This window comes from Lemur catta, chromosome 1 (genome assembly GCF_020740605.2).
Source record: "Lemur catta isolate mLemCat1 chromosome 1, mLemCat1.pri, whole genome shotgun sequence".
Classification (NCBI taxonomy): domain Eukaryota; kingdom Metazoa; phylum Chordata; class Mammalia; order Primates; family Lemuridae; genus Lemur; species Lemur catta.
Window position 1 is genome coordinate 23223162 of NC_059128.1, and position 24549 is coordinate 23247710.

Genomic DNA, 24549 nt, shown 5'->3' on the forward strand with positions numbered 1-24549 from the left:
GTACAGAGCCTGCTGACCTCTTTTGTCTCTTGGAAGACAGCATGTTTCAGATCCTTTGCCCCATTATTCACAAGGGGAACCCAAATGTGCTTCCTTGGCTCCTCTGTTACAATGAGATTGTCTTAGCATGTTAAGGTACTTCTCAGAATGCATCTCTAATATCAGAATCCCCTGGGATATTTCTTAAAATATGTTTGTAGGCCACACCCCACACCCACGGAGTTAAGATTCCCTAGGAGTGGAGTCTACTATTCTGCAACAGGTTCTCCCAAGTGGTTCCTAGGCATGGAGAACCCTTGGCCTAAAATTTGCCATTTAGACTAAAATTAACCTACTTTTCAAAATATCAATTCTGGCTTAAGGGTAATCACTTGGGCTTTCGAGTCCAAAGTCAGCAGGCACCACTTGGTAAGTGATACCAGGTGCCAATGCTTCTACATCATCTCAAATGCTCTCAGATGGTACCTATAATACCCATTATACCGGTAAGGAAATTTGCCCAATTTGTTGGTAAGTGGAAAATTTATCATTCAAATCCAAGTCCAACCAAGTCCATGGTTTTATTTTTAGCTACACCATTCTGCTTTTTAGCCTCAGACGGCTGAAATGGCAGTGGGAAGAATTCCATAGCCATCAGTACTGGGGACGTTCCTGCTACTGAGTGTATAGTGCAGCAGGCACTAGCCCAGAGCTTTGGTTTTTACTGGAGTGTTTGTAATCTAACTTTCCAGCCAGGTGTGAAAGGGCTCCAGTTTTTTGTTAATGGTCTTGGTATTGGGAGGAGGCCATGTTAGGAGGGGCCCATTGATTTGATTTACATGAGTCCAGGTTCTTCATCAAAAGGCATTGTTTTGCATCCTTAGGAGGCAGGGGTAATGCTCAATTAGATGTGAATAGTTCAGCACTCTTCTGAGTAATTCAAGCCAAAGATGGTTTGGGGGCAGGGGGGTCTAAACGATCTAGGTCAGAACTCTGATTTTCTGCTTTAACTACAAAGTTTTGGCCAAGTCATGTTGGTAGGATTAGCATGCAGGCCTCGCTGCCACCTAATGAAAGAGGCAAAAATAGATTAAGGAAATAGCTGTAGCTGCAGGAAGTAGAGGGACTGGCTTAGAGGGCACTAACTTGCTGGAGTGCAGGAAGCCAGGACAAGGCTGGTCCAGGCAAGTGACTGTGTTCAGGTAGTTACCTCGTCCTGCAGTGTGGCAGTCTAACTCCACTAGAGTGATCCCCAACACTTGCCATATGGTGAGCGCTCAGCAAACTTAATAGTACCAGGCATTTAAAAATACTCCAAGGAGCCGAGCGTGGTGGCTCACGCCTGTAATTCCAGTAATGGGAGGATCATCAGAGGCCAGTGTTCAAGACCAGCCTGGGCAACAGAGCAGAACTATGTCTCTAAAAAAAAAACTTCAAAGGACATTGATGTTCTCTTTTCCTGGGAGTAGTAAGAGCCTGGAATTTTCTACTCTGAGAAAGATACTTGATACACTAGAAATGTGGCAGCTTCTCTTTGTGGGGATGTATGCAGTAAGGCAGCAAGCACAGTGGTTCAGACTTGAGCATAGGCTGTGTAGTTAGTCCTTATTCCCAATTCCCAACTCTGCTTAGTATCAGTTGTTACATCTGGGATATGTTAAGAAATCCAAGGCTTACCTATTTATTTAAAACAAAATTTTTTTACGAGGGCATTATATCTAACAATATTTAAAAGAAAAAAAAGTAAAAAGAAATCCAAGGTTTTCTTCTTTTTTTTGAGATGGGGTCTCACTCTGTTCCCCAGGAGTATAGTGGTACAATCATAGCTCACTACAGACTTGAACTCCTGGGATCAAGTGATCCTCCTGCCTCAGCCTTCCAAGTACCTAGGACAGGCATGAGCTACATAACAGCTCAGTAAATAGAAGCCACCACAAGTTAGGAATATCCATCTTTCCCCATCTCAGACCAGTACCTGATAATCTCTCTTTGCAAGTGCATAAAAGGCCGTGCAAAGTGGAAAACCCAGGATGGGGCCTCCACCAGCAATAGTATTGGTTAGTACTGCTTAACCCAGAGCACCAACCCTCCCCTATTTTGACAGTAAGAAAGGAGACTAACTCAGGAATGCCTGGTAGTGAGAGACAGGATCCCTTCCTGCCTCTTAATTACCTACACCTACCCAGAGTAGAGAGACCGTCCAACCCATCCTATTTCTTGGAATTCAAAACCTCCAAGCGAATTCTGAATACCAGCCACCCAATCAGCACAGGATCCAGACACGCATGTTTTTTAAATTAGGTTTATTTAGCGTATGTACACATAAAAGAAATTGCCCTCTGATCCCACCCAGCAGAAAACATGCACAAACCCAAGGTATATTTGTGGAGGGAAGGGGCTCCGGCCCCAAGTTAGCGGCTGGGATGGTGCAATCCTGTGAGTCACAAGCCCCAGTCAGGCGAGGACTGAAGTGTTGGGCAGGCCAAAGCCCCCTGCTGCTAGCCCTAAAATAAGCGTGCACCATAGCCAAAGGTCTGTTTGATGCCCTCAAAGTAGTACCGCTGCCAGCCCTGCCGCGTCCGCTCTTCCTCAGGAGCAGGGATGCCTCGGCCTTCCATGCACAGCTCAGTCTCTCCATTCTTATCAACGAAGGTCAAGGTGATGGTGGCAAAGTGCCCTGGGGAAAGGCAGAGAGGGGAGCGGTTTCAGATTCAGGGTTTCCATCTGGGGTTAAGACTAGGGCAAAAAGAAAAACTGGGGGTAATGGCAATAAACCAATATGTTTGCTTACCCTCTGGCCAAGATTTAAACCTCCACTTCATCACGATATGTTTCTCAGGTACCTAAAAGTAACCAAAGAGCTCAGTCTATACTATAGACTTACAACGTACCCAATCGCAGCTAGGATTAGCCATGTGCCCTTTCTACAGAGTCTGTCATCTGTGCAATATTACTTACAAGAGAACTCAAATCACACCATTCTTTTGAAAATCAAAACATGATTTTATTAACAAAAGAGTTTAAAGCCTTAAATTTTTCCTACAGAGCTGAGAAAAGGAGAAATGCCACTCATCTGACCAGAGAGAGGATACAACCTGGGTCCAGGGCCAGCAAATACTCACCAGATCAGTAAATTCCCCGGAGACATTGCCATCTACCATCTGAAACTTCCCACCTTTGTCTGCTTCTAACATTGCGGGAGCATGGGTAAAGGCCTGTACTAGCTGTACGTGGGGGAAAAAAGGCAGGGAGAAAATAACATGGTTTTCAGTTGGACCCAGGGACAAATGCCAGCTGAAGCCTGAATGCCTCAACTGTCATTTCCAAAGATGCTGCTCTGCCCAGTGGGTCTCCCTCTATTCTCTTCCACTACAGATCAGTAATTCTTTCTTAACCCATGATGCCATGACCTGGGACCCATTTTTCTAACAAGATTGACTTAGTGGGTCCCACTTATGTGACCCAAAACTAGAACAGAAGGAAAAAAAAAGAGAGGGAGGGAAAATCCACTTTAATGAGTGGGATGAACAAGGTTATTTTTCTTGTGCCTCTACTTACACCAGGAATGCCTCGTGGTTCCAGTCATCAGTACCTCCCCTGCACGCCGCTGAGGGGGTGTGCCCATAACCTAAGTCACCTAGAATAGCAGATGGCGTGTGGCCTGAAGGGTAAGATCTTACTTACCTCTTGGGTGGTTAGCACTCTATAGAGCTCCTCTGGTGATGTCAGGAAGGTTTCTCTAAGGGTGATCTTACAAGTGGGGATTTTGACACCAACAGGTCTGGCCTGGGTTTTTGAAGGAACAGCCTTGGCCTGTGAAAAAGGCAGTGAAAATAGACAGTTTAGAGTAATGGTACAATCTCAGCCAACACGGCTTCAGGGACAGATCTACCAGTTATTTCTCACAAAAATTTTCACCTCCAACTGCTCTAGGAAGAAGACTCTTATTCTCATTTCTATGCTTAAATAGCTAGTGCAATTTTCTCCTCACTTTCAGAATATCCTTCACTCTGCTGACAAAAAAACAAGGCTCCAAACCAAGCGCTGAGCCTGAATCCCCCAAGTTCCATCTCTAGGTAAAACATCTGTGCCCCCTGCAAATGGGAGATTAATTTCTTGATGACTGAAGTCTAACCCTTGATAACTTGATTAGAGCTCTAATATCAAAGTGAAATATCAACACCTCAGTGAGACGTGACACTGAAGACTTATGTGAGTGAAGACCATCCTGTGTTAAATGCAACCAAGAGACTTTGAAATTCCCAATGGCTTCTATTTGCTCTGGGGTCTACTAAAAATGAATAAAAACCAGGTTGAAAATGGGAAGACGACTATATATTGCAGACTCTAAAAAAAGCACCATGAGCAGATCACAGACTGCTCTGGCTTAGAGATTAGGATCAGTGAGGAGATGAGATGTGGAACTAAGGAGGCAGTATCTCAACTCCCTTTGCAGGCAGCCTCCCGCCCCATCACCATTTACCTTGCGCTCCTCAGTTTTCAGTGCTGGGTGCCCCATCGGGTCTACTGACTCTCCATTCACTGTAGGTAAGATCATGCCCTGGGTGAACTCTGAAAAGATAAAAAGCCCAGCTCATGAAAGTTATTTCTTAGCAGCTGAGATCTGGAGCTTCATTACAGCTTGGCAAACACAGCCACCTTAACCCAAAATGAAGTTATGACCAGAAAAGGAAAAACTATGTTATTTTACACCTTTACCTTTGGTCTATGCCAGACAGGTAGCTGCTACCGACTGTAATATGTTCACTGGGATTATTTTAAAAAGCTTAAACTTAAACCCCTAACTCAATTGGAAGCATTACAACTTGTTAAATACATGTGAAGTCTACAATGGAAAAGAGCCAATGAATGAAGTGGCACTTTGACACTTCAAGAGTGAGTACCCTACCCAATACTTGTGGATGCCATGTTTAGTGCCTTCCGTCCACTCTTTCTTACCTCTGTAAAACAGCCACATCTAGTTATAGCATTGGAGGACCGGTCCCCTGTCTCCCACGAAAGGTTATTACCTTCTGTGCTGGTTCCCTTTCACGGTCATTATATATACTCAAACACCAAGATCAGAATAAACTGGCAGAAATGGAATCCTAGGGGATAGCTGAAGTGCTCTCTACTTTAACCATCTAAATATCCCTGGAGAATGCATAGCAAAGATAGCCTAGGCTGGGCACAGTGGCTCACGCCTGTAATCCCAGCACTTTGGTAGGCTGAGGTGGAAGGACTGCTTCAGGCCAGGAGTTCGAGACCAGCCTGGACAAGACAGTGAGACCCTGTCTCTAGAAAAATATTAGCTGGGTGCGGTGGCGCACACCTTTAGTACTAGCTGCTCTGGAGGCTGAAGCAGGAGGATCACTTGAAACCAGGAGTTTGAGGCTGCAGTGAGCTATGATGATGCCACCGCAACTGTCACTGCAGTTCATCCTGGGTGACAGAGCAAGATTCTGTCTTAAAAAAAAAAGAAATCAAGAAAAGACAACAAGACAGTACAGGACTCTACTTAAGTAATAAATCTGGGGATGTCAAGTCTTTAGATAGATCAGCACTGCCCAATAGAAATACAGAGCTGGGCACAGTGGCTTGTACTTGTAATCCCAGATGCTAAGTGCTAAGGTGGATGGATCACTTGAGCCCAGGAGTTTGAGACTGTAATGAGCTATGATTGTGCCATTGTACGTCAGCCTGGGTAATGGAGCAAGACTCCAACTCCAAAAAGGAAGGAAAGAAAGGAAGGAAAAGAAATACAATGTGATCTTAAATGTAATAATGTAATTTTAAATTTTCTAGTAGGCACATTAAAAAGTTAAATGAAGCTGGGTGCAGTGGCATAAACCTATAATCCCAGCTACTCAGGAGGCAGAGGTGGGAGGACTGCTTGAAGCCAATAGTTTGAGAACAGCCAGGGCAACACAGCAATACCTCATCTCAAAAAAAAAAAAAAAAAAAGGTGAAATTAATTTTAATAGTACATTTAACCTAATACATCCAAACTATCATTTGAACATGTTATCAATAGTAAAAAAGTATTAGTATCTTACAGTGTTTTTTTGGGTACCAAGTCAGCAAATCCATTGTGTATTTTCTACTCCCAGCACATCTCAATTTTGTCTACTCACATTTTAAGTGCTTAACAGCCAACACAGCTCTAGATCTTTCCCTTACTCAGAGCTTATAAACTGACTTTAAGATGAAATAAGCCCCCTCCCCCAAAATCTTTACCCATTTGTCAAAGAAAGGATTGTCAAGACCCTTAATCAGAGTCTGACAGGTGGAAAACTACCTCCTTAAAGCTTATATAACTACTCAAGGGATACCTGTTTTGAGGGTGCTGATGTAAATTCCCATTGCTTCTCTTAGAAGTTTCACCCCTTCTTCCTTCATTAAGGCCACGAGATTTGTGTCAGGCTCATCTTTGGCAAGGCTCACACTAATCTGAGTGAAAGATCAGAAGTAGGTGGTAAATAACTTGAGGGGCACCCTCATTATGGAATATGGGTGCTGAGCAATCAGATAACTGCTGACATTTCCAAAGGAAATGCACAAGGATTGGGGTATTCATACAATCCCCATTAGTGTTCCTTTTTGAGTCCTCTCTGCCAGTGGTGAAAGTCAGAACCCATGTTACTATAGCTAAAGCAAAGAAATTATAAATAAGTGCAAGTTGCTCTGGAAGTTTCCAATGGCACCATATACCTAGAAAACCATCTGCAGACTGGGGTTCTAAATGCTTGGACCAAGCCTGGGCTATTAACCTTGAAAGATAGGTCATTTTTCTAATCTGAGAATAAGAGGACATGGAGGACTCAGATGAGGAGTTAGGAAGCACAAACCTCCACTTCATCCACGTTGTTTTCATCGGACAAATTGGGGATCTCCACATGTCCTTTGTACTGTATTCCTGACTTAGAAGTACCTGTCAAAAGTAATGCAATGTCATTAGTCTCCTCCTTTGCAGGGAAGGTCTCTGCTCTGGGGCTCTAACTATTGCTCCACTTACACTTCCTGTGGATAGCAGAACTGATCCTCTTTATTCTGAGAGAACACCACATGCCAGATGCAAAGATGCAACTAACCCCACCCACCTCAGAAAAAATGTCTTTCCTCACCACGTTACTGGTGATCAACCATGTCATTACAGTGTGTGACTGAGAGCTACACAGATGCGGTACTAGCATGAATTCTGTCAAGGAGGATTTGGGTCAATAGTTTTGCTAGAACACTTGTTTTGAAAGTATGTATTCCATTGTAATTGATATATCAAGGAACAATCTGATTATAATGAGAATTTCACATTCGCTCAAATGTGATTTCATCCATGAGAAACACTAGGTGAACACAAAAAACCCACACCCAGCTGCACAGGAATACATAAAACACATCTCAAACATCTACCTTCCAAAAAACCCAGTTCACCACGTATGTTACAAGCTGCACCCATCCACATCCGGTAGTGTAACATTCGCTCTAACTGCAGATGACCCTCCTTCCACCACTTCACAATAGCCCTCAGGCCCCCTTCCGATACTCACTTTCACAAGTAAACTTCAGGTCTTCTTCATGGTAAAGCACCATGTTTACTGTAGTATATTTATGTTTTGTTTTTGTTTTTTTTTGCCATTTCACATGTATAAACTAAAACTGGGCTAGCAATTTTTAGTTCTTATATTTTTAAATAGTCACTGATGAAGTTCTTGGGTATTGTGTCCCTATTCCCATTCTCCCTATAAACTCTGTGGTTTTTGTTGGTAATTTTGCACAGTGCAGTGATTTTTAGGAACACTTACGCTGAGCTATAGCAGAACTGACTATTTTAAAATTAACCAACATTTACCTTCGCTTCTCTAGCCTCAGTTTCTCAATCTATAAAAAGGGGACTGGGCAAGATGATACCTAAGATTCCTTCCAGACTACTATGCTTCAAGGGCATTTTAAAAAACTAACAAAAATCATGGAAAGATGTATCTACTTTCCCAGCTCTTTATGACCATTCACTCGAGAAATGTTTCTCAAAGCACAAATTCATTTCATGCCATGCCCCATACACAGACAGCAGCTTTAGTGCCTTTTTACATTCAGCCTCCCAAGGGTCAGGACCATCCAAGTAGGGCAACTGCATGGCCCGAATTCTTTCCTGATGTCATACAGAAGAGACATTCAACCAGAAGATACATAAAACAGCCCCAAATTACAGTCACACACAAGCTTCTTTAGCCTAGTGGTCTAACCTGTTAGATTCATACTAGAGACAGTAAAAAAAGGATCAAGACCAAAAAACCTCCCTCCCCCCTTTAAATCAATCACAAAACAGATGTAGCTAGAATGAGGAAATATCACCTCATGTGTTCCAACACAGACCGAGGCCCAAAGATACAGTGGCCCAGCCGCCTCACTGGTAGGACTCGAGACCCAGAAAGAAAAAATCCATTGAATCAGTAGGAGAGAAATGTCAGCACCCAGTACTGCTTTACAAAGGACTCCAAACCTTCACTATCTGCCTTCTCCCTTCAAGAGTTCATAACTCCTCAAAAACTGTTCTCTCCAGCTACTTAACAGGTCAACCCAAAATATAGTTAGTCTCTTCCCTGACAGCCCAGCTGAGACTTACCTGTCCAGTTTAGTTTGATGCTCCACTCATAAAAGAAGATAAGTTTGCCTTTGCGATTGTTAATGGATGCCTCTCCATCAAGCTTACTCACTTCTGTCACCTCACATTTGCCTTCCTCATTCTGCACCTGCACTGCCAGGAACAGAGTTTTCAGCTTATCTGTGGACCAGTTTGAAGCATCCCTCTCTGTCCTGCAAAACAGAAACAAAGCTAAGGATTAGCAGTCAAATGGAGGATATACTGTTCTATGCAAGAGGGTGCAAGGTCAAAGGAGGCCTGGCCTTTGTTTGAAAATAACACAACTCTCAGTCCCACTCCAGTATGTCGACAAAACATGTCACGTTCTTTTAGGAAGACAAGGGGTCATGTACTGTCAACAAAGACAAGTGTTGTAGAGAATGGTATAAACTAAACAGAAAATTATGCTCTCCTTTCTCAGGATGATGGTGCTGGGGATTACTTGACACTTTAACATAGCGCCCCCGTTTGACCAAGCGGAAAATTGTGCACATGTTGCTGAAGTCAGGAACAACAGGACCACTGAACACAGTATTTGGCTAAAAGGCCCAGTAAGGAATAAACCAATAACCTTGACCTCATTACTACAGTGTTCCGACCTGTCGGATTCAGACTGCTATAAACTTCCTACAAATCTATGCCCTCTAGATGGCTACAAAAAACATTTTAAGTCCAGGGCTTCAAAGTAACAAAAATTAGGTCAAGTACTCTGTGCACGTCAAGAGAGGAGACCAGCTGAGATACAGAGAAGAAAAACCACTATCTGCCTTTACACTTAGTAACTATTAAGAGAAAATAACTTGCAACTTAGTAACTTATCAACTATTAACAGAAAATAACAACAAAAAGAGCTGCAACAAATCAAAATTACAATATACACAGTATGAATAAAGTTCAATGGAGTTCAAAGATAAGGAAACATTACTTCCGGAAGATTTCATGAAGGAAGGGAGGATTTGAAGAATGGTCAGGTTATAAAACCATGATTGCCCGGCAACCTGGAGTTACAACACAACGAACTTAAGGGTTCCGGGTGAGAGACTGCAGCGTCTTCGGTTATCACCGAAGTCTAAGCACCTGCAGAACACGTTCTAAACCTTCTCCTGCCAGACAGACTGAGGCAGTGGTCCCTTACAACTGGCTTTTAATTTCACTGTAAGCCACAAAATAGGAATTGCAGCCCTCCGACCCTTCCACAGCAAGCTCTCTACACAATCGAAAGAGATTTGGGTCTCCCTGACTCCTCTGGCCACGTGCAGGAAGCATCTCCCTGCTCAGGCTGGATGCAGCAACTAGGGAGTTATTTTCTTGTCTCCCAAAACCCCCCCTCTGGGTTGCATCCCTCCAAGTCGACCTCCTTCGCCTCAAACACTCAGCAGGCGACTCCGGGAGTGGAGAAGTGGCCTGGGACTACGGAGCCCTGCCACAGGAAGGACCCATCCCCACCTCCAGCCATGGCTGCTTCGGCCACAGCTCTGTCCGGGCCAAGGTTCCAGGAACCCCGAAACCGTGGCCTGGCCACAGCGCATCTAGGCCCGCTTTGCTGGCCCTCACCAGTGCCAGTTGTTGACGTTGGTGGCGTCCGCCCGCTCCTCCACGATCCAGCGTGGGTCGCCCTCACCCCACTTGGCCATCGGCTCTCCTATCGCACCGCCACCAGCACCCGAGCAGCAGCCGCCACAGCCTGAGGACCGCTTGGTGCCAGCTGCCCGGCAGCGTCTGGAAACTACTAGAAGCGGCCGCAAGCACCTCCTTGCTTGCTTTTCCCTCCACCCCCACCCCCTCCCCGCCTTAACTTCCGGCTCCTCCCACCGGTACTTCCGTTCCAACTCGCCGCTCTGTAGGTTCCGCTTGTTCTAGAATTCCTTCAAGCTCCCTCAGGTTATCCGCCCCGAAACCCAACCCCTCACACGACCGTTTCTCACCCACAGGGAAACAAAGACCACGTCTCATTGTTTTCCTGGACTCAAAATTGGCCCTGCTGAGCCTTATGGGAGTTGTAGTCTTGTTAAGTGACCCTCGGGATAACCGCGGAAGGTCGCTCCGAAAGTAAAGGAAATGACCGAGCGCGGTGCGCTGGCGTTTCTGGGGGCTGTAGTCAGGCAGCCCCGAGGCTCATCGGGGCCGCGCCTGACAGTAGGGCAGAGGAAACTACAGCTTCCAGCATGCCCTGCGGCCTATTTCTTCATTCGCGTTCTCGCCGCCGCACCAGGACTATTCCCTTCCGCCCCTTCTCTGTGTCGCACAGCTTGACTAGAAAGGCTGGTCCAGCGGTGGCGGAGGCTGGCGCTGTCCTGAGAGTGAGGGCTCGGTGTGGAAGAGGTGAGGGTGTCCCAAGCCCCTTAGGCCGCGTATCTGGCTGACTACGGCCTCTCCACATCTTGATTCCTTTTTCCTCTTCTATGAGTCATCCCCAATCACCCCCAACCCCGGGCCGACTCTCTTCTTCCAGTCGGGGCGACCCTTGGCATCTGGAGTACGCTCGGGGTTGGGGTTGCCAATGAGCCCTAACCTTTGGTTCAGAAGCGGACATTTGGTTCTGAATGAACATTCACTCCTCCAGGGATCGGCCGGGCTCTGGCCACTGTGGTAGATCCGTGGCTTCCCGGACGGTTGCCCGTAGCGTCGTCCTAGCTTAATTCACCTTCCCTGGTCTCAATTCACAAGCCTCACAGGCCTGGCTTGGGAGGTGAAAACTGAAACCCAGTCTAACTTCTCAGTAGTTGGGTTTTTAAGTATCCCGAGGCAGAGAGCGTCTTGGTTGTGGGGTTTTTGCTGATCCTTCTGTTTTCCTACGTGTTCCTGTTGTTGCCTTGGATCTATCACCCTACCTTTTGGGCTCTCAGTAAATAGGAGATAAGCCTCTGAAGTATTTTAAAGCCTGTTGAAGCACCTTTCTCAGTGACTCTTAAAATTGGACCTGATAGCTTTCTAACTTCTAGAGCCATTTAATCATCATCTCTACTTCTCAGGCAAATCTAGCTTCTCATTTGGCACTAGAAGTACAGATTGGTGTCAGGTGACCACTGCCATTGCATGGTTAAAAAAGGATTCCAGAAATCCTCTGGCAGATTATTGGGTCTGTTAGACACATTCTGTGCCTATCTGTAGATATTTACTGTAGTGAAGTAATTATCTGCCCGACTTTTTCTGAAAGTGAAAAATAGGTCGTTAGAAGGACCATGCAAGTTAGCGGAAATGGTCTAGGAGCCAGAAAACCTGGATTATAGTCTGGGATAGGAGCAATTAACAAAGTGCGTTTGATACTTAACGCTTTTGTGCTCCCTTTTCCTCATCAGTGAAATGGAAGTAGAATCTGCCAGGCCTAAATTACAGAGTTGTTGTGAAGATCAAATGAATGATAAAGTGCTTTATGAACAGGCATGTGTGCCAGAGACATTTATAAGTTCTGTGCACACTTTTAGCATTGGTGGCTACTCTCAGAATGTTTGTATTAATTTTTTGGCCGGGCATGGTGGTTCATGCCTGTAATCCTAGTCTTTTGGGAGGCCAAGGTGAGAGAATCACTTGAGGCCCGGAGTTTGAGACCAGCCTGGGCAACATACTAAGACCCCTGTTTGTACAAAAAATAATAAAAATAAATAAAAATATTTTTAATCTTTAAGGTTGCTTAAAAATGTTTTCTTTTTAGCTTTTTCCAAGGTACTATGACAATGTATTAATAATAAAAGTTAATACTGAGCATTAATTTGTGTCAGGCACTAAGCACTTTACATGTATTAACTGATATAAGCTTCATAGCAATTCTGTAAGGTAGATCATCTGTTATGCCCATTTTACACATGAGGAAACCAAAAGAGAAGGATGTCAGCTATTCAGTACTAAAAGGAACCAACATGTGATATTTACTTTCTGCTAGGTACTTTTATAAGTTTTTCCTGAGGCCTATTTATTCTTCAGTGCAACCGTGTGAGGTAGGGTATAATTTTCGCCAAGGCTTAGAAGTAAAGTCATTTATACAGTTTGCTTGAATGGGAGAAACCAAAATTTGAACTCAAAGCTGCCTGACTACAATGCCTATGCTTGGTACCACCACGAGGGATGATTTCTTTGGGTCTGCCTGCTTTTTAATTTGGTTTTAACTATCTAGAAAAGGATTTTTAAGCAACATCTGGGTTCAGTATAAATCAATTAGTGATATCTGCATGGGAAGGGACCAGATAGTGTTATATTAATAGAAAGTGACCACGATACCTTTGCCATTCGTATATCCCCTGAGTTGAAAACAAAGTCAGGAAGTGACAGAGTATGTTAAGGGCTGTCAGAAGCCTCAACAGGGCTTCCCTAATGCGTGTTTTCTCAAGCTTTTATTGATAAAGATGCTATTGAAATGAAAGGAAAAGCAAATTGATCCTTCAGAATTTGGTGCTGTTCAGCCTTTGGAATTATTTTTGGTGCTGTGAAAGTTTTGGTACCTAGTTCCTGGCTTAAACCATAGCTTTCATTCTAATCCAGCTGGCATTGATAGTTTGTAATTCTAGGGCAAAACTTGTTTTTGCAGGGTGAAATCTAATTTTAGAGGGCCTTGTGGTCTTTTGACTAATTCTTTATATACTTTCATTTATTTTTTTGCCATGCTCTCATTTCCTAAATTTTGGCCAACACTTCTTAATAAAATAATCATGATTTAAAGATACAGGCAAGATAATTCTCCTTTTGATTGCTTTGCTTTCATTCTTTCAGGCATATAAAAAGCATACATAAAAATAAGATAATTGTCCATTTTATTCACTGTAGTATTCCCAGAGCCTAAAATGGGACCTCAGAGATGATGCTCAGTAGATATTTGTTGAGTACATCCATGCAATTTTTGTCTCTTTTGTGCATACTTTGATTGATCTTTATGTATTTAGCAAAGTTTGTGATGGATTCTTATAATATTTGCCTGCCTTGTACTATTGCTTTTATACCTACCTATGCTGAATATTCCAGCACTGTTGTAGGGTCCTTCAGGAGAGGGATCGTGTTTTGCATTTTTTTTATAACCCTTACAGCATTTAAGAGAGTGAGTGCCTTAAACAAAGTAGATGCTTTAGGCACAAATGATTGCTTCTGGGTAGTTAGAGCATCAAAAGTATGATTCTATCAATTGGAGACCCAAGGATCTGATTTATGTTGCAGGTTCAATATTCATTTTACCAGATTCTTTTCTATATTCCTGATTTCTGGGAGCAGTTAGTAGTGATGGAACCTATAGCTTTTGGAGCTCTTCTGCAGGATGCCCAGAAGGGGACTTTTATCTGTTTTCCTCTCTCTCTAGATGAATCGGACAAAGGGTGATGAGGAGGAGTATTGGAACAGCTCCAAGTTCAAGGCTTTCACCTTTGATGACGAAGATGATGAGCTCTCACAGGTCGGTTTCCACAAACAATTGCTGAAGGTCATACCCTCCTCCACAGTGTTTTAAAATCCCTTCCCCTTGGATCTTGGGTAACCTGGCTTTTGACCATGTCTCCATTAGGCTCAGAAATGTATGGGGTCAGATCTTTAGAAAAGCCTTCATGGAGAAAAGCCCTCAGGGAAAAGCCAGAAGGATTGTAAAAATTGATTCATTCCTTTCATTATTTTTTCAAGAACCCTAAATCTTTTATTCATGTGATATAATTTTTTATTTTTGAAAGATGAACTGGATTGGAAGAATCGTCTTTATTGTGTTTATTTTAAAATGGAGAAACAGACTCATTTTTGGAGAGGTGAATAAATTCACTCAGGTTTACCTAGCAAGTCATTGCCAGGAATATGATTAGAACTCGAAAGTGCCTTCGATTCTTCCCTCTTTTGCCACTGGTCTGTAGTGTTGGCTAAAATATCTAGTAGGCTAGGCTTTAGATTGCAGAGGGTAAAAGTATTGGCCATCTTCAAGTCCCAATTTCTCAGCCTCTTGATTGTCAAAGAGAGTGGTGGGAAGTGATGATTGCTTGAGCACTCTGCCTATGTCCCTCTGCAGTTAAAGGAGTCCAAGCGGGCAGTGAATAGCCTTCGAGATTTCGTGGATGATGATGATGATGATGACCTGGAGCGAGTCAGCTGGAGTGGGGAACCTGTGGGAAGTAAGTAGAAGAGGCACTAGGAGGGGATTTGTATTCAGGGTTCTTGTCACTAACAGATACTCCACTTGTTTATCTCCTCAGTGCTAGTCAGGAAAGGGAATGAGATAAGACTATTTTCAGATGAGCATACATCTGGAAATAACCCCGGGAGGAGATACTTGGGGAAATACAGCAGTAGATTCCATATGACTATCTAGGTCTGCTCTCCTAGGGCTAATGCTTGGCTGGCTATTTCAGTCTCATTTGGGGTGCTTGTTAAAATTACAGATTCCTGGGCTTTACCCCAGAGATTCTTTTCAGTAGTTCTTGGGGGTGGGGGTGGGGTCTGAATTTTTAATAAGTACTGCAGGTAAGTCTAATGTGTAGTCATATTTGGGAACTACTAACTTAAATACTTGTAACTGGTTGGCAGAACTGACTTCTTTAGCCATAAAGTCTAACTGCCTAGCTGTTCTATAATGCCACTTAACACCTTGCAGATGAAGAGTTTATTTTTTGTAGGGACAGGGTTTCTCTGTGTTGCCCGGGCTGGTCTCAAACTCTTGGCCTCAAGTGATCCTCCCACCTCTGCCTCTCAAAGTGCTGGGATGATAGGTGTGAGCTACCATGCTGGGCCAAAAGGTTTTTTTTTAGATAGAAAATACCATAATATGATTTAAAAATCAAAAAAGTATTAAAAGTATACAGTGAAAAGTTTCCTTTCCACAGTTAGGAATCTTCTCAGTTCTCAGTCCCTGCCCTCCCAATATATAACTGCTGTTGCTTGGTTCCAGTGTGTCATCTAAATATTCTTTTTGCATTTGGAAATGCATGTAGGAATATATACTCTTACTCCCTTTTTTACACAAGAAGTTGCATATATTTTGCTGTTTTTATGTAATAATATAGCTTGGAGATCTTTCCATATCAGTATATAAAAAGCTTTCTCATTCTCTTTTTTTGAGGTAGCAACATATTACATTGTATGGATGTACCATAATTTGCTTAACCAGTCCACTATTGATGAAGTTTAAATGGTTTCCAATATTTTATTAATATTTCTATCAATGGCTTTATATTCTGACCATAGATGAGTAAATGAAAGATCAGTTCTTTAAGTAGAATTATTGTCTGTATTGGATAGCTTTGCCAAATTGCCCTCCACAGCATTGTACCAATTTGTACTCCTAACAGCAATGTAGGAGGGTTCCTGTTTCCCCAAAATTGTGCCAACACAGGTTATTATTAAGCTTTTGGATCTTTTTTCATTTTATAGAGACGAATGATTTCTCGTTATATTTTTAATTTGTAATGCTGTTTTCTTTTTTGCTAATCTTTTCTGTATCACTCCAATTTTAGTGTATATGCTGCCAAAACAAACACTAATTTGTAATACTGTTATTGAGAGTGGGATTGAGCATCTTTTCATATGTCTAAGAGCTATTTGAGAATTGTCTTTTCCGTGATCCATTTATTCATGTCCTTTGCCTATTTTTCTGTTGATTAGTCTATTTGATTCTATCTTTTCTTCCCACCTCCTATTGGCCAAGGGACCAGGGCTTCTGGTGAAAAGCTTTTAGAGTTGAATGTTAGATGTCAAGGATTTTTTGTGGATGAGAATTACTAATACAGTTCTTACTGTCTCACAGGTATCTCATGGTCCATCAAAGAAACTGCTGGTAATAGTGGGTCAACCCATGAGGGGCGTGAGCAGCTAAAGAGCCGGAACAGCTTCTCCTCCTATGCACAACTACCCAAACCTACTTCTACCTACTCCTTGAGCAGCTTTTTTAGAGGTAAAGAGTGATGGTTAAAGGGATAGGGAAGTCTTCCTTCTCTTTTTTCATAAAAATGCTGAGGCTATAATTTTCTTTTTTTTTTTAATTTTTTTAAATTTAATATTTCTTTTTAAAAAAAGATTTTCTGATTCCTTTTTTTTTTTTTTTTTTGAGACAGAGTCTGACTCTGTCACCTAGGTAGAGTGCCATGGCATCAGCCTAGCTCACTGCAACCTCAAACTTCTGGGCCCAAGTGATCCTACTGCCTCAGACTCCCAAGTAGCTGGGACTATAGGCATGTGCCACCATGCCTGGCTAATTTTTCTGTTCTTAGTAGAGATGGGGTTTCGCTCTTGCTCAGACTGGTCTGGAACTCCTGAGCTCAAGTGATCCTCCTGCCTTGGCCTCCCAGAGTGCCAGGATTTTAGGCTTAACCAGCGCACCCAGCCTATAATCTTCATTTACTCTAGAAGAAAAAGATTATTGAAGGGTAAAGAATTAGCAATGGATGTGGCAGCTGGATATTAGGAGTGGGAGAAATTAGAGAAATTAAGAGGGGTCGGACTGTATTTCTAGAGCATGATGAACAAAATTGACATTAACCCTGTGACAGGTACTGAAGAAATTTGCCTAGATCAAAATTCCTCCCTACCCCTTGTGCATTGCTGGTGGGAATGTAGAATGATGCAGCCATTGTGGAAGATAATATGGTAGTTCCTCAAAGAAATTAAACATAGAATTACCATATAATCCAGCAGTTTCACTTGTAGATATATAACAAAAACAATTGAAAGCAAGGACTTGAACAGATATTTGTACACCAGCATTCATATGGCATTATTCACAATAGCCAGAAGATGGAAACAACCCAAATATCCATTGATGGATGAATGGATAAACAAAATGTATATACATGCAGTGGAATATTTTTCAGCCTTAAAAGAATGATATTCTGATACACGCTACAACATGGATAAACCTTTAAGACATTATGCTAAATAAAATAAAGGCACAAATGGACAGATACTGTATGACACCATTTATATAAAATACCTAGAATAGTCAGATTCATAGAGACAAAAAGTAGAATGGTGTTTATGGAAATGTGGTAGGAGGGAATGGAGAGTTATTGTTTAATAGACGTAGAGTCTCAGTTTTGGATGATGAAAAAGTTCTATAGATGGATAGTGGTGATGGTTGTACAACAATGTGAATTTACTTAATGCCACTGAATTATACACTTAAAAATGGTAAATTTTATGTATATTTTACCATAATTAAATTTTCTCCTTGCCCATTTTAATAGCACCTTAGATTTCTGAAGTTGAATAAAAGCTTTTTAAGCCTTAAATTCTCATATTGCTTAATAAGGTTATATGTACACTGTGTCCTTAACCAAGTCTGAATGGCTCTGACTTGAACTGTTGACCTCTTTCTTCCCTCTTGTGTTCTTTACCTTCAGGTAGAACTAGGCCTGGAAGTTTCCAGTCCCTTTCTGATGGTAGGCATTGGACCCTCTTCTCTTGATTGCTGTGAGATATGTTACTGATCTGGGGCACAGTCTGGGGAGCCATGGGAACAGGTGGTAATTAGATAACTAGATAAACTTTCTTCTGAATCTACTATCATTATTAGAGAATACTGAGTAAGGAGGAGGTAAAACCATTCTAGCTACAAGGGGCAAGGGTGACTTCTAGGGATGCTGTCTTTGGAAAAGAATGGAAATCTACTTTTGGGCATAAAGATACCCTGGGAACCCAAAAGTAAAATAAAAGGTATGTGAGAAGGAGGCAGTAGAGTAAAGGAAAGGAATGACAAGAAACAGGACTCATGGTGCCATTCTAAACCAGCTGCCTGTTCTTTTTCAGCTCTCTCAGACACACCTGCCAAAACTTATGCTCCAGAGCTGGGAAGACCCAAGGGGGAGTATAGGGTGAGTTATAGCATCCAGTGGTGTGACACTTGACATAGTATAAAATATGTTGACATATTACCTTGCTTGTTTTTCTCAACCCTTTGAGAAGGTATTTTTTTAAACCCCCTTTTATAGATAAGAAAACTGGGTTTCTAAACATTTGGGCTTGCCTGGAGTACTCAGTCCTACCATATTTCACTTACCCATTATTCAAAATACCCAAAATATACTCAAAATACAGCCTTTTAAAGGCTGTATTTTGAAACTCAGTGACCATCACTGCAGTCTGGAAGCTTGGTGGAGCTCATATTCCCATGAAGCATATAAAAGAGCAAATTGATTCATAAGGAAGAAACCATATCCTAAGGTCAGAAAAGGAACATACTAAATGTCTCTCTATTTCCTTGTGTTGGCCAAAGGCATTAATTATTAGGATCCTAAAATGTGACTCTAGTCACATCTAGAGGTTGAATTCTGAACCAGTAGGCATGGGGCTATTGATTTTGCCAATGGGTTCATCACTCTTTGATTGATCTCCTCCTGTATGTATTGTCCCTGCCATAGTTCCTTCAGAAACTCAAAACAAGGCCATTTCAGTTCTTCATTTTTTCTCCATTTCCTCCCACAAAATATTTCCCCCTTAGAGACTAAGACTATTGAGTTTGAGGTGAGGAGCTGGTACACTGATAATTCTGATCCCTTAACTTCCTGAGATTCATGTGTTGCTGATATTCTAGGATTATAGCAATGACTGGAGCCCCAGTGATACAGTGCGACGCCTCCGGAAGGGCAAGGTAAGGCCGCGGGAGAGAGAATTCTTGTGGGATTCTTTGGGAAGTTGGGAAGGTTGTTGCCACAGGAAAGATTTCTTTTTTCTTTTTTTTAATGAGACAGGTTCACTGGCATCATCATAGCTTACTGTAACCTGAACTCCCTGGCTCAAGCCATCCTCCTGCCTCAGTCTCCCGAGCAGCTAGGCCTGCAGGTGTGCGCCACCACGCCCAGCTAATTTTTCTATTTTTTATAGAGACAGGGTCTTGCTATGTTGCTCAGGCTGGTCTCAAATTCTTGGCCTCAAGTGATCCTCCTGCCTCAGCCTTCCAAAGTGCTAGGGTTATAGGTGTGAGCCACTGTGCCCAGCTAGGAAGGATTTCTTGACTTCTCTCTTCAGTTCCCATTTGTTAAATGAAGTGGTTTTCAGGAGGAAAATACGTCCACTGAAGCTAAAAGTCAGCTGTAGAATTTCTGGTTCCCCAGGGTTTAGTGTTGCTTTGATGGGATAGTGGGCAAGGAGTGATGCATGAGAGGGAAAGTACATTTACAAGTGAGAGTAATCTTTTTAATGTTCAGGATTTTATGTTTAAAAATTTTGTGTTTAGGATTATATCTTTTATGTCTATGATTCATTGTGAGTTTATTTTGTCTGTGGTGTGATATAAGAGTTGAGGTTTGTTTTTTTGTCCATGTGGATATCCATTTGTTCCAGCACTATTTATTGAAAAGATTATCCTTTCCCCATTGGATTATCTGGAGCCTTTGTTGAAAATCAAGTGACCATATATGTGTAGGTCTATTTCTGGACTCTCTGTTCTAGTTCATTGATAGAAATCTTTGTCTAGCCTTATGCCAATCCATAGTCTTGGTTATTGTAGCTTTATAGCAAATCTTGAAATCAGGTAACTTCAACTTTGTTGAAGCTTTCAACCTTCAACTTTGTTTTTCCAAAATTGTTTTGGCTATTTTAGACCCTTTATGTTTCCGTATAGATTTTAGTATTAGCTTTTTAGTGTCTACAATAGAGCTGCTGAGATTTTGATTGGGATTACATTGAATGTATAGAACAATTTTGGGAGAATTGAAAATGATCATAATAAGTAATAGATCATAGACCTAAATGTAAATAAGTGCTAAACCTAAAACTTCTAGAAGAAAATCTTTGTGATATTGATTTTGGCAAAGATTTATTACCTAGGAAACAAAAAGCATGAACTTTAAAGGAAAAAATTGATGAAATGGACTTCATCAAAATTAAAAACTTTTATTCTTTAAAGCACTGTTAAAACCATGTAAATACCACCATAGCTTGGAGAAGATAGTTGTAAAACACATCTATTATAAAGGACTTTTATCCAGAATATATATAGAACTCTTACAGCTCAGTGATAAGAAGATAGATAATCTAATAAAATATAGGCACAACATTTGACCGGATATATCACAAAAGAATATATATGAATGGGCAATAAGCACTTGAAAAGATACTTAACATTATAATTATCAAGAAAATGTGAATTAAAACCATGAGATACTAGTATACAGTCACTAGAATGGCTGAATTTAAAAAGGCTGATCGTACCAAGTGTTGGAAGGATGTGGAGGAAACGGACTCTCATTCACTGCTGGTGGGAATGTAAAATAGTTAAACTACTTTGAAACATAGTCTGGCAGTTTCTTATAAAGTTAAATATATACTTATTGTATAACCCAGCAGTTTCACTCCTAGATAATTTACAGTCCAAGATGAATTAAAACATATGTCCATACAAAGAGTTGTATACAGATGTTCATAGCAGTTTTATTCATAAAAGCCCCCAAAGTGAAAACCACCCACTGTCCATCAGCAGATAAAGGGATAAACTGCAGTATATCCATAAAGTGGAAAACAACTTGGCAATAAATAGGAACAAACTGATAGTCTTTGCAACACATGATTTCATCTCAGAAACATGCTGTTGAGTGAAAGAATCCAATTACAGAAGAGTACATATTGTATGACCTCATTTTAATAAAATTCTAGAAAAGGCAAAATTATAGTGTCTGAAAACAGACAAGTGGTTGCCAAGAAATGGTGATGGAGGGAGGGCATTAATGTCATAGTAGACAGGGCATTAATTTTGGGGTGATGGAAGTGTTCTGTGTCTTTGTTGTGGTAGTGGTTACATGGATGTATGTACTTGTCAAAACTCACTGGACCAGGCTGGGCATGGTGGCTCATGCCTGTAATCCTAACCTTTGGGAGGCTGAGGCAGGGGAATTGCTGAGGCCGGGAGTTTGAGACAAGCCTGGGCAGCATAGCAAGACCCTGTCTCTACAAAAAATTAAAAAATTAGCCAGGTATGGTGGTATGTGCCCAAGATGTATTGTTAGTAATACAAGAGTATTGTTAGTACAAGAGATGTTACTCAAGAGGCTGAGGCAAGAGGATTACTTGAACCTAGGAGTTCAGGGTTGCAGTCAGCTGTGTTTGTGCTGCCTCACTCCAGCCTGGGCAACAGAGTGAGACCCTGTCTCAAAAAACTCAAAACACTCACTGAACTATGCACTTAAATAGGGTAGATTTTACTGTATGTAAATTATACCTAAAAAAAAGAACACGTGATCTCTCTGTTGACTTTGTCAAAACTTTAGGACATTAGCATCTTGTAAGGCATCAGGCTAAAATAGAGTGTGGTGGGAACCTACTGTCTCATAGAATACTGGGGACCATATTGTAAAAATACAGAGGCTCTCCTTGGGGACATTTTCCTTCATTTTTGCCCATTCTTCAGTAACCAGTGACAAAGGAATATAGAAAATTGTCTTCTTCCTCACACGCTAACTCTGTTGTTACTCTGCCAGGTCTGCTCATTAGAAAGATTCCGCTCCTTACAGGACAAGCTTCAACTCCTAGAAGAGGCAGTAAGCATGCATGATGGAAACGTCATTACTGCAGTAAGTTACAGGTTTTGTTGTTGTTTATTTAATTATTGTTTTCATTAGTTTCTGAAAATCCAATCCGAGGGCGGAGAGATGTGAGAGCAGTCTCTCTCAGAGGGAAATGTCTCTCAGCCAGTATGGCCACAAGCATGTGGACTCCTAAGACATAGCTTAGTTCCATATGTCTGTTATCTCTCCTTTCAACACAGGGAGAGATTGACTGTCTGTATCTGTAAAGATTCTTAATGAGTTGCTGGCCTTCTTCCTAGACATCAGGCGCTCAGAGCAGGGCTTTGTGTTCGAAAGGTTGCACATTCTTTGTTCTCTTTTCCTATAGGTTCTGATTTTCCTGAAGAGGACACTGTGCAAAGGTGAGCATGGTTTGAGGGAAATCTTTGGTCAGCAAGGTGTCTGCCACATTTGAGGGGAGAATGACATGTGGTTTTCATACCAGAATTCACCAGTATCAAGTATATTTCAGAGACAGCTGGGGTGGCCTGAGACTTTACAGTAGATGCCACATCGTTTAGGGTGATGATTATAGTAACTACAAAGTCCCCTCTATTGATTGGATAGACAGATGACTCTGTTGGTTTGAGGAATTCAGAGTCCATGCTAAGTGCCTACTGTTTGGTTTGGTGAGAGCTAAAAAGCTGACTCAGTGGCTATGAGTTGCCCTGGACCATAGAGTGTCTTGATGGTGGGTTGAAACATAGGGGTAAACCCTTCTTAGATTCTGCTAGACTTCGATGAGAGAATGTTTGCAATGTGTAAGAAGGAAGACCAATTTCACACTTGACTAATAGGCTTCATTCTTTCTCAACCTAATTCCTGCCTGCCAGAGATCCTCTTCCGAGAGCTGGAGGTGCGACAGGTTGCCCTGAGACATCTTATTCACTTCCTTAAGGAAATAGGGGATCAAAAGCTGCTTTTAGACCTCTTCAGGTAAGAACTGATTGTCTGGTCTATCAAGTTTAAGTACTTTCTTCAAAGCACTCTGGGGAATACACAGGGATAGAAGATACTCATGCTTTTTCTGGAAACACTTACAAGATAAGATGTTGAGATTACTAACAATACATCACAACCTATCATAAGGTGACAGTATAGCAGGGTAGTTAAGGGCCAGGCTCTAGAGTCAAACACACTTGGGTTGCATACTGACTGGCTCTACCACTTAGTTCATGGAGTGACCTTGAGCAAGTTATCAAACCTCTTCATCAGTTCCCACATCTGTAAAATGGAGATGATGTTACCTACCACACAGGGTCATTATGAAGATGGAAAGAGGACATTAGCACTTAGCATAATGCCTAGTCTGTGGTATTGGTCAATTTGTTAGGCATTTTCTTATAAAAGATCTAAAATAAAGGTACCTTTTTTACTTGATCCCAAGTGATACCAGTGAGAAATACAGTGGAGGAGGAGAAAAAAAATTAATTTTCAGTCAGGATACCTGAGAAAAGCCTCATGGAAGTGGTTAGGATTTGAGTTGGGCCTGTGAGGCTAGGCAGGATTCTGATAGGTGAGAAGTAGGCATATCTGCTGGGGGTAGAGATGGATGGGGGGAACCTCTATCACGTTTTCCTTCCCTATCTCATTCCAACCAGTGGGGACTATTTCCCACTTTTGGATTGAAATGTTATGTATGTTATGTCCCTTCTTCAATGTCAGGAAAAAGGTTGGACCTCTGGAAAATTGTATTGACAGGGACGAGTGCTTTAATCTTTAAAAAACAAAAATAAGGTTTCTGTGGGCTAGAGTAGGTTTTGTGGAGTCTCTGAGTCCTTTTTGTCAGACCTGTTAACATTACAAAGTTATTAGTGTCCTGCAATGCCTGCCTGTCCTTGCTTGTCGAAAATTCAGCTGGAAAGAACAGGGAACAGTGATATCTGACCCACCATTTTTCTTGTGTACAGAGGGAAACGCGTTTAAAGTGTCTCTCCTAGAGCAATCACCCTATTTCGTGAGGTTATACTGCCACACATCAATAGATAAAAATGCCCTGCTCCCTTCTGCTTCTTCCCAGGTTCCTAGATAGAACAGAAGAGCTTGCGGTAAGTGTGGCCTTTGTTTCAGTTGGGGACCTATTTAACAGAAATCTAAGCCAAAACCCAGCCTCCAAGATCCGAGACTGATTAAACTATTTCCCTGGATATTGATCATATGCAGAAGAGAGAGACATCTGGAAAACCTGAAAACTTATCCAAAAGATGTATTGTTTCTTTTTATATGCTCTTTCGGTTGGCCTTATGAATAAGTTTTTTGAAAACTAAATGTGTGAAAACTGGCCTGGTCAGTTTGTAACATGTTTTTTAGCTGTTTTCAAGTCCTGGTTTATAGGAGCTTTTGGGTTTTGGCTTCCAACTAAAGAAAATATTGAAAGCTAAGAGGATAAAAAACTAGATATAGGTCAAGAAGGAAGATAGATCAGGTTGGTGGTACATCTAATACTCGTTTTGGCTGAGAGCTCAATAGCCAAGTGTTAAA

General features: G+C 41.8%; 2 protein-coding genes across 3 annotated transcripts in view; one reads left to right on the plus strand and one right to left on the minus strand.

The window, feature by feature from the left end:
* Nucleotides 1–2265: 2265 nt before the first annotated feature.
* AHSA1 (activator of HSP90 ATPase activity 1) lies at nucleotides 2266–10420 on the minus strand. Its single transcript, XM_045562724.1, has 9 exons — nucleotides 10175–10420; nucleotides 8603–8793; nucleotides 6828–6910; nucleotides 6312–6429; nucleotides 4463–4551; nucleotides 3664–3792; nucleotides 3102–3203; nucleotides 2771–2822; nucleotides 2266–2656 (listed from the first exon to the last, which is right to left on the minus strand). Exons 1-9 carry the CDS (start codon nucleotides 10252–10254, stop codon nucleotides 2484–2486), a joined length of 1017 nt encoding a protein of 338 aa, XP_045418680.1. The 5' UTR covers nucleotides 10255–10420; the 3' UTR covers nucleotides 2266–2483.
* A 372-nt stretch (nucleotides 10421–10792) lies between these two features.
* VIPAS39 (VPS33B interacting protein, apical-basolateral polarity regulator, spe-39 homolog) overlaps nucleotides 10793–24549 on the plus strand; it is a 38375-nt gene continuing 24618 nt past the window's right edge. Inside the window, exons 1-11 of one of the 2 annotated variants that reach the window (XM_045562735.1) lie at nucleotides 10793–10942; nucleotides 13902–13994; nucleotides 14589–14691; nucleotides 16320–16466; nucleotides 17911–17949; nucleotides 18317–18381; nucleotides 19101–19157; nucleotides 21982–22074; nucleotides 22397–22430; nucleotides 22902–23004; nucleotides 24089–24116. In XM_045562735.1, coding sequence (XP_045418691.1) covers nucleotides 13902–13994; nucleotides 14589–14691; nucleotides 16320–16466; nucleotides 17911–17949; nucleotides 18317–18381; nucleotides 19101–19157; nucleotides 21982–22074; nucleotides 22397–22430; nucleotides 22902–23004; nucleotides 24089–24116 — 762 coding nt within the window. In that variant the 5' untranslated portion in view covers nucleotides 10793–10942. The remainder of the gene's footprint in view (nucleotides 10943–13901; nucleotides 13995–14588; nucleotides 14692–16319; nucleotides 16467–17910; nucleotides 17950–18316; nucleotides 18382–19100; nucleotides 19158–21981; nucleotides 22075–22396; nucleotides 22431–22901; nucleotides 23005–24088; nucleotides 24117–24549) is intronic. The other variant, XM_045562744.1, reaches the window with a different exon arrangement.